At 40.9% G+C, this 18,464-nt stretch overlaps 1 protein-coding gene across 1 annotated transcript in view; it reads right to left on the reverse strand.

Moving 5' to 3' along the window:
• Window positions 1–13,190, reverse strand: part of LOC133027866 (caveolae-associated protein 1-like) — a 27,751-nt gene extending 14,561 nt beyond the window's left edge. Inside the window, exon 1 of the mRNA XM_061095007.1 lies at window positions 12,397–13,190. Coding sequence (XP_060950990.1) covers window positions 12,397–12,927 — 531 coding nt within the window. The 5' untranslated portion in view covers window positions 12,928–13,190. The remainder of the gene's footprint in view (window positions 1–12,396) is intronic.
• Window positions 13,191–18,464: the final 5,274 nt, after the last annotated feature.

Genomic DNA, 18,464 nt, shown 5'->3' on the forward strand with positions numbered 1-18,464 from the left:
ACAATTCACCGCCAAACCCATAGGTGGCGCAATGGAAGACGAGCTCAGAGAAGCCTACCCCATTTCTGGGAAGAAGAAGTCCACGTGTGTTTATTTACCTCTGTCGGCTTGCCTCCCACACACTGAACCATGGCAACTAACAGAACTAAATAAAGTGACACCCAGCGGGTCAAAATGCTGATGTTATCGTTTCTTAGCGCAGCGGTTCTCCGGTCTTGTTTCCCAACTGTGTTGCTGATTCCACAGCTTGAATCTGCTTGAGGCTACATGTGGCTTGAAGCTACACGGAGCTAGCTAGCTTCAAGCCACTTGCTTTAAGCTCGTTATAACCGTATGTGACCGTGCACACATGCCGTCAGTGCTCTAATGAGCCACCGTCAGCCGGACAACTCCGCTGGCTTAACACACACGTCACATTAATCGTAGAATCGTAGTTGTGTTTGTGTTTATTGTGAAGCAGGAAGTTTGAGGTCCGGAAATGTGAAATCCGGAAATGACGTCGACCGGAAATTATGTCGTTCGCGGACCAATCACAGCCAAGGGCTGTCCGTGGGGTCTCCGAAATAAACACGGACAGTTAGAAAAATCAGAGGTGCACGAAAAGCTCTCCGAGGCGCTCGGAGAGAGCGTTCCACGGCGGATAGGGCAGTCTTATCTGTCCGTTTTAGAAAAAACGGAGAAGCAAAAATCGGCTTTTACTCTTTCAGTCAAACAAAAGCTTTTGATTTCTGTTACATGTTTACCCAACTGAATAACAGCCATATAAATGGAAGTGTATACAACATTAGTGTTAACAACTCACTTTGGAACTGTGTGACAAAATGAAGCTGTAAGCTGTGCATGTGGTGACTGACAGATAGATGTTGAACTGCAGCCCATACTCCAAGGAATGTAGAGGAGACAGCTTGGTGGCTTCAGGGCTCGCCTATTACCTGACTCAGTGTTTGTTAGCCTGTGGATATGACTCCTGTCTGCTGCCGCCTGCACTCACACCTCCAGGTTTTAGTGCCTCATAGTGTCAATAGTTTTGGGGGATTTCGATTGAAATACCTTCTTTATCTGCAACTCATTTCGATCCCCCACTCTATTGAATATTGCTATATAGATGTTAATAGTACATGATGGGTTGTTAGCAACAATCAGTACCTAATTTAGTCAAGAAGTATTTAACTACTTACTGTTTGGCTCATAAAGAAGTCGTGGTTTCCATTAAGATGGGAAAGTGGGAAAGGTGAGTTTAATTTTTCAACAATTATGACACATCCTCTCCTCTCCTGATCAGATGTTTCTGCTTGTTGTGTTATTTGGTGACCAATTTGTAATGAGAATATTTCCTACAGTGCTGCAGTTTCCTGCAGCTTCTTTGTGTATTGGGGATGTGGACCTTCAGACCACACCCGTTTGCATAAACCATCCACTTAAACATGGTGTTTTTGTGAGGGAGCACACATGAATGACGTAGAAATGAAGATTTCTGGTAGTGTTTCCAAGGCTGCAGACACATGTTTGTCAGGCACTTTGGGCTGTTTTCATTCGCTCTCCTTTCTGCTCTCACTGCAAGACACAGCTTGCCATTGTTGACTATCATTGGAGGCAGTTTTTACGACATACTTTGGTTCGTGGGCATTCTGATCATGTACTTTCATGTAGGACCACAAATACACACACACAAATACACACACACACAAACACACGCACACAAATTTGGTCCCGTAGACACACACAATCCTTTGTATTATGAACACTCAGAAGCCCAGTTTGGAGTGATGTCACCCACCCATGTCACATGATGAGTGTACTATTCTATTGCCATATCCAAAGACAACTTTATGCAAATATACAAGAGGAATATTATCATTGTACTTGCACCCTTGAATAATGGGGTCTAGTTATTGTTGTGAGGGGATCAGCAGCTGAAGCTTGGCAGCCTTGTCCACCTCCTCTCTGGCCCCTCTAACTGTGTGAACAGCTCCCCCTGCTCAACTAAGAGGGACCTGGACAGTCGAGGAAGACTGTGGTGGTTCCCATGGCCACCCCATGTTACTCTTTCCAATAACAATGGAGGAGTTTGGTGTTTATGAATCTGCAAAAGAATTTGCTTCTTCCTCTTCAGTTTGTGTAGAGTCCTCTGCTTTAACCTCAAACCCCAACACTACAGTAGGCCCCTGATGGACGCAGTTGTGTACTACCATTACCACTTTTCATTTTAGTATGCACATACGATGAATGGTCTCTTAACTAGCCAGCACGACCATGATCACGCAGGCCATCGAATAGTCAGCTACTCTTACAAGCAGCCTACTATTTGTCTGTTTGTGGTTTCCTATTTTCTAACCTGAGCCATATATGTGTTTGGACACGTAAATATATGGAGAGATTATTATTTATTACATTTATAGTGTAATTATCTATAAGCTCTTGCTAAACAGTACAAAGCAAGCACTGTATAATATGTAACTTACATCTCTAAAGAGTAAATTACTACATATGAAATGGCTATAAAAAATTATCGCGTTGAGAGTATTGTCTATAAACTGCAGTGTTTCTGTGCCATTTTCTGAGCAAAAAGCTAAAAACAAGAATTTTATAATGAGAATTTCATAATGACGTCATTCTCACTAGACGAAAAGCAGTATTATTGTCACAGTGAACCTCTACGGACAGGCCTAATCCCCTGCTGTAACCAACTGTTTCCATGATGTTACCTCGGCGTTCGCCAGTGAAGACAAGGTGGGTCTATCGGCGTTTGCGGACCTTAAGGGGGATTTGGAGAACAAAGGAGAGAGCCGCGGGGGGGCTCGCGCCGCTGCGCGGACCGATCGCGACGTGTGATCTAATTAGCATATGAATCGGAGTCCAGCCGCTGGCTAGAACCTCTCTCTACTCACCATTGGAGGAAACCACAGACCCTTGAAACTAATGTCACTCGTGATTGGCTGGTAGAAGTGTTGCTATTGGTCACCTTATGGGTCATTGCAGTGCACACGTGGGGTCACAGCATTCCGCACGTGGGGTAAGCCCCTCCCACACAATATTTATAATAAAAATGTATATATTAATATTTATTATTATTTATAAGTAAGCCTTTACCAAAAGCACTGCAGTTAATTAAAACTAAACATTCATGTGATGCTTGATGCTATAGGTGAACATATTGTACAGGGAACAAATGTGAACAAGGTATATGTGGAGTGAAAGCTTTATTTACATACAGCAAAAATATTGTACAAAATCTCAGGTGAGGCTTGAAATGTTTCTCTGCAGCCTCTGGGTCATGACTTCTTTGTGGGACTCTTCTCCAGTGTGTAGACGTCTGTGGTGTGTAGCTGTGAGATCCAGTGTAGCTTCCAGTCTTATATGAAGTGTGGGACACAGGTCGGTGCACTCCTGGCTGTGGAAGGATGGATCCATGTCATCTGTCCCGCTTCAATCAGCTGTAAACACATTCAGTAAAATTAGCACAGTTCAATGACAACATACACCTTTACATGTAACTGGAAAATTATTTAATGAATATAACCTTACCCTCTTTCTTCTCCGACAACTCCTCAATGCTGATGTGAGGTCTGGTCGGATCATACTGGCTCATAGTGTGTCTTTGTACGTCATACGGACAGGCAGCTGGAAAACAACACATGTAACATGACTTTATTATTAATAAACGGAAATAGCCGCGCTGCATCACCGTTGGAAGATCCACAGCAAAAAAACACCAAAACAATTCATAAACAGTTACTTACATTCAATGGCTTAATTTTCTGCACTTTAAATCCGGACTTTCAGCGTCTCAGCCTAACGCCTCTTTGTTTGTGTGTGTGTGTGTGTGTGTGGAGGGGGGGGGGGCTGAGGCTGTGAAAACATACAGAAAAAAGTCACGTTGATGAAAAAACTTAACGAGAACAAACTGTTACATCTAAGTAATTCATACATATTTACACATGCACTAGATCTGCTCCAGCACTTGATGCTGTATTCGTATTTTAGCAACTTTCTCGCTATCCCAAAGAGTGGCGGACATGCTTTCAGATGTACCAGTTAGCTTAGTGGTTAGCATGGCGTCTCTAGCTCACCGTAACTCAGGGACTGTGCTTCCGTCTTCTCCGCCTCGACTCGTCCACACCGGGCCCGCGGCTCTGCCTCCACACGCACTCATCTTCTCCTCCAGGGAACAGCGTCGTGTCGACTTCAGCAAGTTATTTACCCCGAAGACAGAGTCACTCGTACGGGACAAGCTAAACACGACCCGCTTCCTGTCTGCGGGACACTCGACGCTGCTGCACGGCGTTTACGAGGCTCTGATTGGACGAGTCCATCAGCTGATGACGCGAGCGGGTGACGTGAGCAGCGGTTACTTCATGGGATAAGTATTTGACTGAGGCCAGGTTTATTTTTTGTGGTGTTTAGTAAATTTACACACATGATTCACTCATGCTGTTCTGTGTTCGTAACCTTATAGTTGAATGCACTTATTGTAAGTCGCTTTGGATAAAAGTGTTGACTGTTTTAATGGAATACTGAGAGTTTAATAACAACAATTAGACAATTGAAGTTCAAATTATGAAGGAATTTAAGCTCTATATTGTGTCTCCTTTATATTTAAAATAATAATCAAACTGAGTGGAGATGTATGTTGTATCCAAACAGCCGGCTGCTGTGTTTTGTCACTGTGCAGTCCATGGGGGATTAAATATTACACTGAAAAAATAAATCATTAAATCAATGAATGTTTCATAGCAATTTTGAAAGTAGTGGTGAAAAGGTACCATTTATAATTCATGGAACAGCTTAGTTTGCCATTGACATGTGAATTTGATGCCAGTATTTTGGGAGGACAGATATTTTTATGGAAAGCCAGTAGAAGTTTGGAGCTTACAGGACACAGATGATCATACCCAGCATCATTTATTTGCTGGTAGAGGTGTGGTTTACACTTCCTCTGTGCATTTAACCAGCACAATTGAAAAAGTGACTGTAATCATGCCACTCTATACAGTTGTTGAGATTTAGGATTGTTTTGGATGACAATAAAAATTTGAAATAAAGTGCATTGTTTCATTTCTTTTGACTGCATTGACCTTTGTTCGTGGTATACAATATAATTCATTATAGCACACTTACTTACTTAAGAACAATTTAAAATTTCAGGTTTAATATTTATTTTAAGCCTGGTTTACTCAGCCAGATAGTTTGTTGGTGCCTCTTACACATTGGTGTTATCTGCTCTCAGGGAAACTGATTTGCATTTGTGAAGCTCAGAGCATTGTCATTTGCATATGAAAGCGTCCTCTAGGAGTTGGAGCAGGGGGGGTCAAATCTCAACAGCTCACAGGCTTGACAACTGCAGGAACCCTGAGCGTTTACTTTGCTGCCTGCAGATACGTGTGAAAGTCGTTAACCGAAGGATGTGCCAACACTTCTCTGCGACACAGATTGACACAAACGCTTCTTTTCATGCAGTGTCTCTTATCTCAAGATCCTCGTTTTCAGCTTTTGAAGAGATGTTATCTGAGTATTTTTCTCAGTAATCAGGGCTTCAGTATGACAATATGGCAGGATACCAGTCCTCTGTCCTTTGTAGTCTGTCTCAGCGAGTTTCATCATGACATCTTTCCATTCAGCCCGCAGACAAAGAGACGTGAAAAAGTGATCTTAATATTCAAGTCATCATAGACCGAGATGATATGGTAACTTATTACAAGCATTCCTCTGTTCAGGGCCGATAATTTCAGCAGCCATTAGAGGATTCAAGGCTGGAATCATATGACAGTGTTTATCATATGAGCAAACAAGCTAATGTTTTCACAAACCGCAGCTTTTGACTGTGAGTCATCCACCTCTGACTCATGTGGAAAAGCTTCACCTTAGAAACAAAAAGAGATTTGATCTGAAAGATCTTTTCTGTATTGATGTCAAGTGATCGGCATTAGAGTAGATTTGTCATGCATTTCACAGCAGCTACAAAATTATGATGCTATTTTTGAGACAAGGCTGGTTTTGAGTTTTTAACCAGTTTCAGCAACAAATAAATTCTCCTTTCCCCAAAGTTAATGTTGTTGAAGCAACATAATTGTATTTTAAAATACTTTACAAAACATTGAAAGTATTGGTTTCCCTCCACTGACTCAAGCTTTATCTTTAATGACAGTTTTGGGAATATTTCCAGAATACATTGACTAGACCTGAATGGCCTGGAGCAGATTCTTACACTCCAAGTATATTTGTGGATGGAAAAAAGGTGTACTAGTAGGACTATTAGCATTTGGTGTGTTCAAATCTAAAATTTCACATTCCTTCTCCAGCAATATGTGTGATAACAAAAGGGCGGAACTTTTAGGTTTGTAATGGGAAGCATTTGCCATCAGATTAGATGAGACTACTCAACACAGAGTTATCCACGCCTCCTTGAAAATATTTTGTAATGATTGGCATGAGAGCAGGTGTTGGCTCATGTCCATACTATGGTACTATCGACAAACATTTTTGTCTGACAATTGGTCTTTAACATCAGATGCAAACTGATGCATGTGTAACAATGTGAACCCAGGGCAAAATAAACATGAGTTGTACAATACAAATGAATCCTCGTAACTATTCAAACAGTACTGAAGTTGAATAAGAGCACAGGAACGTCTGACAGACACAAAAAGGTCATTGAAGTCAGGATATCAAAGTCAGGAAGAAAACCTTTTTGAAAATGTATGGTTGATGATATATTAGCATGTATCAAACAAGCAGATGTTGTGGCCTGAGTGTCAGCAGCTGGTGCCTGCGCCCTGCCTCCGGTCTAAAAAATCCAAACAGGAACATGATCTCCAAAAGGGCCTTTCCTTCTCACAATCAAACAAGTATGCAATAGTTGCTATTTTTAGATGGCTCGTTCTCAGTCTCCATTAGCCCTCAGTTATCTCACTCTGTTTCCTTTGCCGTCTCTCTTTCTCTCTTTTCCTTCCTCCCCATACTGTCAACAAGCTCTCATCAGTGTCCTCACCATGTTACCTGACATGCACACCACCAGTACTGTCTGTACTGTGCCACAGAGTAAAACACTCCACCAAAGAGCACTGCTCCCGGCTGAAACAATGTTAGACACAATGTTCCCTGTAAACCGAGCCGGGAACATTTCTGGCTCACATCTCCATATATGGGCCTGGATCGACCTGTGTGAGAAGAAAAGGTTCACGCTTGATGAACTTACTCGCTAAACATTATTGGGAGCCGGATCGCTCCCAGACTGTCGGTGAACTGTGTTGCATCTGTACAAGACAGGTCAAGTCAATTTTATTTATGTAGCGCCCACATAACATAAGTTATCTCAAAGTTCTTTTCAAAAGTGTTGCAAATCTGGTTTTAATCTTTTGAGGGCCGAACATCCAGATTAGCTCATTTGAAAATTATTTGAGTGAAGTTTTGGAATTGTGGTGTTGATTGAAATGTAGGGAGTGTGAAGGCAACAGGTGTTTGGGGCGGTGGGGGTGCAAAGTAGGCTACAGCATAGAAGTTGTAAGTTCTGTTCTGAGAGAGATTTCTGAGATTTAGTTTTCTCTGTCAAAGACAGTGATTCCTTTCACGGTCAGACTTCCATTGATACATTTGGTTTAGTTGAAGCCATTAGAAAGAGGCATTGATGATTCGTGCCATGGTAAATAGGTGGAGCTGTTATCATGGCTACATGCACCGTACTTTGTTTATATTATGGAGTAAATAATAAACAGGCAGAGCAGATCGAATGAGGTGACACGGCTAAAATGGTAGTTTTCAAAAAATTGATTCATCTGGGGCCTATCAGTAGATCTGTGGATTGCAGTGACTGAAGTGAAATACAATGACTTTGCTTTAAATTACCTTTGAGTAGTTGCAACACAAATGCAACACTACTAATTCTTGTAGAAACTAAAATTCTTCAAAACTCATTACTTGCTCGAATCACATTAATTTTCAAAACACAGAAACACTCCCTAAAAATGTACATGATGATGTAACCTTGCTTTGTTTTGCTTAATTTCTTAGGGTATCACATTTAGATTATAAATAATTAACTGCAGGCACTCAAAACGTGGGACAAAGAAATAGTGAATTGAGATGAGAGAGAGGAAAATGATGGAGTGGTAAGGGAGTTGGGGCGGGGCAGGGTGTGGAGTGAATTCTTCGTGGGTGGAGGAGTCAGGAAGACGCAGAAACACGGCTGTGACTGGTTCCACATGAGGAGGCGGAGGAAAGAGGAGGTTAGCATGGAGAGCTGGGGATGCCTGTGCTATGAATCAGCTGTCTAAATATGCTCCTCACTGCAACACACCCATCCACTCCCTGTACACAGTGGATGGACATCTCCTCTTCTCTCAGTTTTTATTGATCTTTTCCCTCTTTTACCTCTCAATGATTTGCTCTCTGGGTTGATTTAAGCTGCAATAAGGGAATTCTGGTCATGTGGGTGCAAAGGACCAAGCAGAAAACACAACAATGACACAATATCAACAGCAAACAGTGGCCATTCAGCAGTAACATTTCTTTGTGGTCTCCTTAAAGCTCAGTTTTTTTCATTTGATCAATTGTTAATATTACAAAGAGGAGGAATTGGTGCTGCTTTAATCAACAAACACTGACCTAAATGCTGCCTCTGTTCCTCTCTCTCCTACACTGTCATATTTCACATCAAGTTCTCAGTAATCTCTGTTCTCGGACACAATATGCACTCAACTGTCAAGGAACTAAACACACTTGTAAAGAAGTAAATCCTAGGCTTACTGGACGTTGAGGCATAAATAAGCCAAAGCCACACTGACAACTCCCCCCCTCACATAAACACGCTCAACCAGAGGAGCACAGCTGTTCATGCTAACAAGGAGATTGTCTTTTCCAACTGATGTGCTGACAGAGCTGCCACTGATTATTTTCCACGTACCTATCGTGCAGTAGCCTGGGCTGATCCAACATACCAGTGGCTTTATGGGGTATTGTTTGCATCGTTGGCGTCAACAGCAGCTGGGTTTGGTTTGGCTGATATTAGTGTTTGACTGACATAATGATAATGAATTGTGGCAGAATGAAATATGCAATCTAGGGAGAAACATGTTGAATCAGGACACTAAGTGTTTGTTAAGGCTTCGTAGATATGTTTTACACATGTTTTCATGTTCATCATATCTAAGGGGTTCATCTTTTGTCTTTCATAAGTAACCCAGATGAGCAAAGTCGTGAATCTCATCATCACAAGTCTTGTTAGGAGCACATTTATGAAGGGGGCCCAGGAGGGAGCGGAGCACAGACTGCTGGGCCACTAAGGCAGAGATTAAACACCCTGCTCCACTACAAAGCCCTTGTGCTGAGGAGCCCCTATGTGAGGGTAAACACCACTCAGTAACTGAGTTTCTATATTCCACTGAGCAGCAGGGCAGGGCTTTTCCTCAGGGCACAAGCAGAACAAAACATGGCGGAGTAAATCTAAACTCCCACCTCCCACAGACTGAAAAGTGTGGAGCAGTCTGTAAAAAAATATCTGGAAATGATCAGAAAACATGATCTGTTGCTAGGTTACATGTATCACAAACCTATAAACAGTCTCATATCAGGTCACAACCCCTGGGTGGATAAGATTTTTACATTGAAAACCCTATAAGGGAATGTTGATATGCCGATTCAATTTCACACTGCTCATGAGGCGATCTTAGCTATGGGAGAGGCAATTTTATTAGCTTTTTATGAGTGTTATTCTTAAAACCAAATTAAAAAAACTGATTAATTAAAACCCCCAAAAACTCGATCTTATGAGAACTACTGCTGTAGCACACTGGAATAAAATTGATGTTAAACTGTTTTACGCAGTTTGAGCCACTGTGGTATTTTCCTAAATAAATTCTCAGCCATGCAAATATACCATGGGTTGATAAAGCCACAATGGGAATGTTTTTTTGATAAAGCACAAACAGTGATACCAGTAATGATACTTTAAATTCTGATGAGGACCTTTTGGTATTTGTTTTTAACATAAAGTCATAACGTAACATTTATTTCTTATAACAATCCTTTAAATATGACCAAGGAACATACAGAGGAGTATGTATGTAACAAATATACTTGTCTGTGCTCTCTGGTGGACAAACTATGGTGATACTGTTTCTAAATGAACTGAAACATATATGTATTAGATTTTCAACTGAAATGTACACACATAATCAATACACCAATATATAAGGCTAATATTGTGGTTTGGCTCTACCGAGAGCTAATTAACATTATACAGATTTAGATCAATCTGAAAACTGCAGCCTGTTTTGTTTAGTTAGACCTGCCATGATGTTTTTTAAGTGCATATACACACAACTATCTACCGCAGATACTTCTATCAACTCCCCAGTGTTGAAACTATTGGAGGTGGACATGTGACATGTGCGTTGAGAAACAAGTCCCTAGCAAAGGCCAAGTATTCATGTGTTGACACAGTGTCCTAAGTAGACAAATGTTCGACAGTATTACAGCTCACTGGGGGTGTTCACTGTTGATACTGAAAGGATCTGCCCTTGGAGGGCAACAAAGTAGCACAGAAAATTGAAACCAGAACCCATTGTGGTTGGCTTTTTTTAATGAAGATGAATCTGACGTTATGTCATTGTTGGCAACCGTAAACAAAGCCAGTGTTTTGAGTTAGTGCTGGGGCCAGAGATAGGCACTTCAGGGGGAGTCTCTCTTGCCAATGGGCCCATGCAGTTGGCTGATGCCAACAAAACCCCTACCCATTTGTTTTTCAGTGTGGTAATTCTGGTACATTGTATTGAAATTTGCAGCCCTCAGCTTCAAGACTTTATTTGTCTTTAATTGAAATGTTGATTTATGATCCTTTCAGATTGAGGAATGGTTCAGTCATCGGATTTGTCATATGAACTGATGGAGATATGCTTATTTTTGCTGAGAGCTCTACCCTGCCCATCTGCGGATCATTACGAGTAAATTCTTTTGCAGGTATGCCAAGATGAGCCAGCCATATATACTGTGTAAGTGTGTTCGAAATGCACAACCATTTACAGTCATACAGTCTGGGTTGCCTAAGATGGAGCTCTTATTATACTTTTGCCCAGTCGCTGAGTAGAGACAGAGAGGAACAGAGAGAGGGGGGTCAGTGAAAACCATGATGTCTGAGTCAAGGGTGGAAACTCTGAATGTTCTTGCACCACAGTGCAAAAACCTGAAAGCTATTATACATCACACTGCAAAGGCTAAAAAAAGAAACAGGGCTCCCCTCAACTCCCCTCAGTAAACAAACGAATAAAAATGTGCTCAGTTACCTCAAATGAAACATTTCTCTGCAATTAACAGGGCCTAGCACTCACTTGTGGTATTTTCCATCTTTGCATAAAAAGGGGATTAAGTGAAATGACTTTCAAAATTAATTCCGTATGAGGTGGGCAGCTAGCAAACTTGGCTAGGTCATATTCTTCTAGTCTATACATGGCCTGCCATGAAAGGAAAATATCTGGAAGCCATCTGTTGTGGATAATGCTTATTGATCCAGCATACAGTAGATCTGGGAGCGGGGAGAGGGGGAAAAACACTGACATACACCCAGGATCACTGCTTCTGTGTGTTCTAAGAACATATTATGCTGCTGTAGGCTAACATCATGGAGTATTTAATGTTTTTCAACATTTATTTTATTATTTGTAAAAGGAGTTGGAAAAAGACTACAAGCTGTTCAGTGTTTCCATAGGCGTGTATATGTCTTAACATTCTTTTTATTCTATTGAAATATAATAAATAATTATGAATTAATAAGGAATGATTATGGTAATATGTTCATATTGTTACAACCCCCTCTTGATATATAACTTACTGCTGTTTATTTACCGTAAGAGTAGAATTAGGATAGACTTTCCAGAGAATAGACTATAAATGTATTAAATATCTGATATGATTGGTTGGATAAGAAGAAATACTAATTCTAAATTCTAAATATCTCATTTCCTGGAAAATAATACTTTCTGAGAGCAGTGTTTTAGTACTGTAGGTTCAGTGATGAGACATAGCACAGTCTGTCACTTCAGCACATGCTAAAAAGTTAACCTCGGACCACTCCTTCAAATGTATTTCAGCTAATTGGGAAACATCTTTTGCAAACACCTTCTTTTACTCTTTTACCATCACTCGTACCTTTTCAGCAACATTTTTTGGAAAACGTGATGAGGTAATAAAATGATTTCATTCCAGAACCTTTACATGTGCTTGGTTCACCCATGGGCCACACCCATCCCTAAACCAATAAGGTGTAATTTATTTTACGTAAACAACTTTGACCTCAAACACACAAACTACAACCACAAATTAAAACACACACACACACACACACACACACACACACACACACACACACACACACACACACACACACACACACACACATAGTCCTACCTGGTAGATCATGACTTTAAAGTTGCGTCTCTTGAGCAGCTCAGCCTCGTTGTTCTCCAGCTTCTTGATCTGGCCTCCTTGCTTCTCCAGGGTGGCCCGCACTGTCTTGACATTGACGCTCACCTTGCGCACCTTCTCCATCATCTTATTTACGCTGTTGGACGTGGTACTGTGGCTTTTGGACAGTTTGGTCAGCTCGCCCTGGATGCTGGTCACCGAACGTTCCATGTCTTGTTGTCTGGCCTCTAGCCCGCTCTGGGTCTGCTGGATCTGGTCCACTGCCCCAATGATCTTGTCAAGCAAAGTCAGCACCATGACCCCGTTCACCTGTGTGTCCACCTTAGCTTCCTCATCCTTGTCTTCAGCAGCATCCCCTTCCGTGCCCATGGTGGACAGCTCTTTCTTGACTGCAACAAGGGCATCATCTTCATCGTCTGAGGGTGCGAGATTGATCTCGTCGTCTGAGATCTCAGTGAGCATTTGAGGCTCCAGCAGGGCACTTGAGGATTCCAGTGCTTCCATGGTTGCCATGTTTGTGGATTGATTGTCAATATTTCTTCACCACTGGTTCTTCTAGATCACTTTTTACAACTGATTTCTCCCTCACTCGCTTCTTCTTTTCGTCCCTTTTCCAGATCTCTGCTTCTCACTCCTGCTTTTAAACTCACTTATCTCTCTCCAGCATACATACACTTTGTCGCTGCTTCTTTCTGTCTCTCTCTCTTCTTTCTACTTGAGATCACTGGAATCGAGCCAACGTGCAGGGGAAGCCAAGCAGTGCTGGATGTTACCACATGAGCATTAGAGTGCGAATACAGCACCAGGGAGAGAAAACCCTCCAGTCAAGCTAGAGCTGGCAGGATTTTTCCTCTCCAGCCCCCCCTTTTTTCCACAGGACTCCCCACCTCTTTACAAACCCCTCCCTCATCTCCTCCCCATATAGACACACATGCACATCAGTGCAACTCCACCTACAATAAAAGGCCCAGCCCTGTGATGATTCAATGACACACCCCCTTGGTCTAGCCTCACTCAGAGTGGTTTAAATAGTTAGAACAGAGCTGTGCTGATCTGCTTGTATACAAGCTCAGGCACAGCAGAAGGAGGAATGTCAGGCACGATCTGTTCCTGTTTCCACTAATTTCTACCATCCATGCAAAACAAATTTTATCATATGGAAGGCAGGGCCTGATTTAAAATGGATGACACCAGGCAGTAAGACGAGGAAGATTGACAACAAAATTATACAGATTTTCTTTGTTGTAAAAGCTAACGTAAAATTGTACTTTATATATTCATAAACATATAAATACAAATGTTCATCAAAAATAACAACTCAAGTTCCATTCCATATAATTAGAATTAAAGGTTCATTGTGTAAGATTAAGTGTAGTAGTTTCAGCGGAAAATCCTCACCTCCCCTTCCAAACATGAGAGAGAACCTGTGGTAGTCTTCAGTTGTCATAAAGTTTGTCTTATCTGGGCTACTGTGAAAAACACATGGCAGCATCTGTAGAGCGGAACCAATCCCGATGTAAATATAAAGTATTTGAATATAAAGGGCCCATTATAGGGTAAAAGCAACAACTATTCGTACAATTTAGAGGAAACACACCAGTGAAAACATAAAGGATTGCTTTATGTTCTATTTCGGCCAATAGATCCTTTTCACCTAAATCCTACAATCTTAAATGTATATTCCAGTCATTTAGTGAGGTAACATTCACTTTCAAAGAATTTCCATTAAAAAAAAAAATAGCAATAAAATCACCAGATCCTGATTATATGCTATTCTATTCAGGAAGGTTTATAAATGGGTTGTTGCTATTTTAGCGGAGAATGTGTCCAGCTATTTTTTTGTTTCGCCTATTTTTTATTTTGGCACGTCAGGGTTAGTCCAGTGAATTTACTGCATAACTAATTTGTTCACTTTATGATGCAGTTATTCAAGTTTTGATATTGAAGTTCAACTTAAATGATTCAAATTGTGTCTCTAGCGACCCATACTTCTGCTCATTGAACACTCTTCAAACAACAGATGCTTTCACAGAAAAATTACTGCACTGTCATAAACCTGACTAATTAAAGTCAGAGTAAACCAAGAACACTCACCAACACCAGGAAAATAAAGATTACAGGCCTACCTAGAAACTTATAGTCTACTTCATCTCCATTTCAATTGAAGAAAGGTTTGTTTTAGAGTGGTTTCTCCTGTCTTAAACAATATTAATGGCAATACTAAAACTAATCTACAGTTGGACAGTATTTATTCTGAAAGTAGTCAGTAGCTGCATTTACATGTGCAAACTGCCGTCTTCAATGATCAGTGCAGCCCTTTTACTATAGTTGATAATGATTCAAAGTCGTCAACGTCTACAAGAAAGATATATATTTTGGGGATAAAACGTGTCTTGGCTCATTTCCCTTGTAAAAAACATTTTCCAAAGTGGACCTTTCAGTCATTACACTCACATTTTATTCCATGTGGATCTCAGTGGTACTTTTTCCTCTATGGTCTTCTGCAGTAAGCAAACATTTGGAAAAAACAGCCTGATGCATACAAGCTATGAAAACCACATGGCACCCTGGAACGAGGCAGAAAGCTATCTTTTAAAAGCTGTCTGTAATTTATGTACATTATGGGAGTTCCATGTTTCCAAAATTGCTCTCTGGCAGCTGGCCAGTGTCCTGGTTTAAACCCTGAACCATGTGGAACCGACAGTGGGTGAAACTCTACTGCGTCTGTTTGTAAGAGGAAAATTTCAGCAGGAACTTGTTAGAACTGACTCAACACTTGGCCGGTTGTGGACTGTTCCACCACATCTGGTAGACCTTATGTAAGGACATTTAGAAAATGGGTTTTGGTAGCACTTTACTTAAGGTGGTACTGACAAGAAATTAGGTGTTGTAAGCATCTTAATAAAAACACATTTGCTCATGATAGTTATCTAATCAGAGCTTGAAATAGTGCGGCTGTAAAGGAATGAATCTCCAAACTGAATATTGGCAGAATATCAAAGTTACTTTATTATCAATATTATTTATAACCAATCAAATTAAATTATGGGAAAGGTTGTTATGAGGATACAAAGACAGACACACATGCATAAACACACAGACACACCTCCCAGTAAGCCTGTATGCAGGAGTGTGTGGGTCTTAATACCCTTTGACACTTGAATAAAAGCTTCCTCAATGTGAACAGTGTATAGATGAATGTCATGTTCCATCAGTCACGATTCCAGTGTCTACTCCTGTATCAAGGTGGTGAAAATGACGGAATCCTCGAAAAAAGCGTACGGTTGTGATTTTCAGAATAAATAAAAATTGACAAGTTTATCAGCATTACCATGAAACCCGGAGAGCCCCGCTGAGAGCTAATAATAATACAACATATTTTAAACATAGTGGTTTTATTATCATTTTCGGAAACCGCTTTCGGAATGTACAAGACGTCCGTGGAGTGAAGAGTCCGTGCTTTTATTTTGAAATGATTTGATTTCCGTTACGTTGCCAGCTGACTGTGTGTAGCTTCATGCAGGGATGACCACAGCATCCAAAGGCCGCGCACAGCACAGGTGAGTCAACACACGCTTTACATTTAAACACATGTTTTCACATTGAACCGACGTCTGACTTCATGTGGAGACTCACATGTGCTGTTAGTGTGTGGGTGTGGGAATGAATTAATGAATGAATGAACCATGATATCCTTACGTGTTTGCTGCGAGTACCACGGCGACGATGATGAGGAGGATGATGCTGATGATGATGAAGATTATGATAATCTGACAAATCGCAAAGGATACAAATGATATATGTGTTATTCGAATGATCCGATTCGTTTCCGTTCTGATAAATCGCTTAGATTGTGACAGCCTGTTCGCACCATCATCGGATCACCGGCTCGGTGTTGGTGTATAACGGAAAAAAGCATCGGGACATTGGATTTATTGCTGTGAGCATAGTAATACAATATAATGATTTGATAATAATAAAATATCTGTTTTATATGATGGTGAGTCCTTCATGAAGCTGGAGTGCGTGAGAGGAGGCGAGCGATGCTGACAGAGCTGCAGGCCAGACTCCAGCAGCATCATGGCGTCCTTGAGCCGTGAAGGGCAGAGATGCAGCATCAGCAGGAGGAGGAGGGGGAGGAGGGGGAGGAGGAAGAGCAGGAAGAAGGGCAGCGGGAAGAGGGGGAAGAAGAGGAGGAAGAGCAGGATGAAGATATGAGGAAGAGAAGACGGAAGAAGAGAAGGAAGAGGAGGAGGAAGAGGGGCAGGAGGGGGGGAAATGAGGAGGAGGAAGAGGAGGATGAGGAGCGATGCTGCCACACTAGGAAAAATCTGCTCTTCAGGCCTGTGCTGATCTGGGGCTTTAAATACGTAGTTTTCATATTGTTGCTGTTTTTTCATGTCATGGGGATGTATGAGCTATTATTTTAAAGGCTTGCATCGCCATGGAGCCAACATATTCCAGATTAAATGTAATTATGATTAAGCAGCCCAAGGTTGCACATTGAGATGATAGATGTTGTCCATCTCCCTGTGCTTCCTTTTTTGACATTGATGAGTGTATTTTTGTCATAATTAAACATAACATGGAGAGGCGGTGGACTAGTGGCAGAAACTTGGACTATGGGCAGAAAAGGTCTCTGGTTCTTCTCTGGTTCTTCTCTGGTTCGACTCCACGGAGAAACAACAAAAAGACGAACCTGGATTAATCTGTCCAAAAATCCAAGAGGATTCTCCCTACCCTGTCTAGTGCCCCTGAGCAAGGCACCTTACTTCCCCAACCTCTGCTCCCCGGGCGCCGTACATGGCTGCCCACTGCTCTGTGTGTCCTGCACCAGATGGGTTAAAAGCAGAGGTTAAATTTCCCTCCTTGCATGAGTGTGCTTGTGCATGTCTGTGCTTGTCTTTGGGACAAATAAATGTATCTTAATCTAATAATCATCATAGTAATGGTAATTATGGTTTAGGACGAAGAATAAGTTAACCAGAAGGTCGGTGGTTTGATCCCTCTAAGTCTGCATCCCTTGGGCAAGACACCGAATCACCAAAGTGCCACTGATGGCTCTGCTGGCAGTGTGAACAGTGTGTGACAGAAAAAGCGCTGCAGGAAATAATGCTGCTTGAATGTGTGTGACTGGGTGAATAATAACTTGCAGTGTAAAGTGCTTTGAGTTGTCGATAAGTTTAGAAAAGCGCTACAGTCCATTTTGAATTTCATCACATAGCAATCATCATGAGCATTGAATGGATATTAACCTTACATCAACCTTTGTTACCATGTAACTGTACTGTACAATATTTCTGTTCTACAGGTATATAACAACCATGGCTGTATTAACTTGTTTGTAGGGTCATCAAGTTTATTAGAGATATTTTGATTAAATTGAGAAGAGGAAAACAATTGTTTCAAAGGTAATTTGATCACTTGTGTCACTTCAGACATTTGAGTAGACATCTGATAAAAGAGAAACCTTGTTTACTATTTTTTTTTTAGTGCGGGTCTTAGACACTGACATTATTATATGCACAAAATCTGTTTGTTAAGAAAATAATTGGTAGATTGATAATTCATCATCGACTAAAGTCAACACTATATCGTACAGTGTAGTGGAACATAATAGTGTGGAATACAATTATGATACTTCTCCTTTGTTGTTTTGCACTGACCTAAACAATATAGTGTAGTATCCTATAGTATAGTACAATATTTGAGTACATTATGATATGGTATAACAGAATAGTAGTAATATTGTATATGGAATAGTATCGCTAACTATATTAACGAAAGCATCATATAGAATATTATAAAATAATATAGTGTTATAATATCAATGTAGTATAAAAGCCTATGTTATTATAGTATAGTATAGAGGAGTAGAGAAAATAAGCATTGTAGTACCGTAGAGTATTGTAAGATGTAATTTAGTGGTGTATTATAGAAGAATTTCATAGTGTAGTACAGTTCAGAAGAGTATATTATAGTATAGCAAATTTTAAACAGTAAAGTATATTGTGTTGTACAGTTCTGCAATCAACAATAAAGTACAGAAC

This window comes from Limanda limanda, chromosome 21, assembly GCF_963576545.1.
Source record: "Limanda limanda chromosome 21, fLimLim1.1, whole genome shotgun sequence".
Taxonomy (NCBI): domain Eukaryota; kingdom Metazoa; phylum Chordata; class Actinopteri; order Pleuronectiformes; family Pleuronectidae; genus Limanda; species Limanda limanda.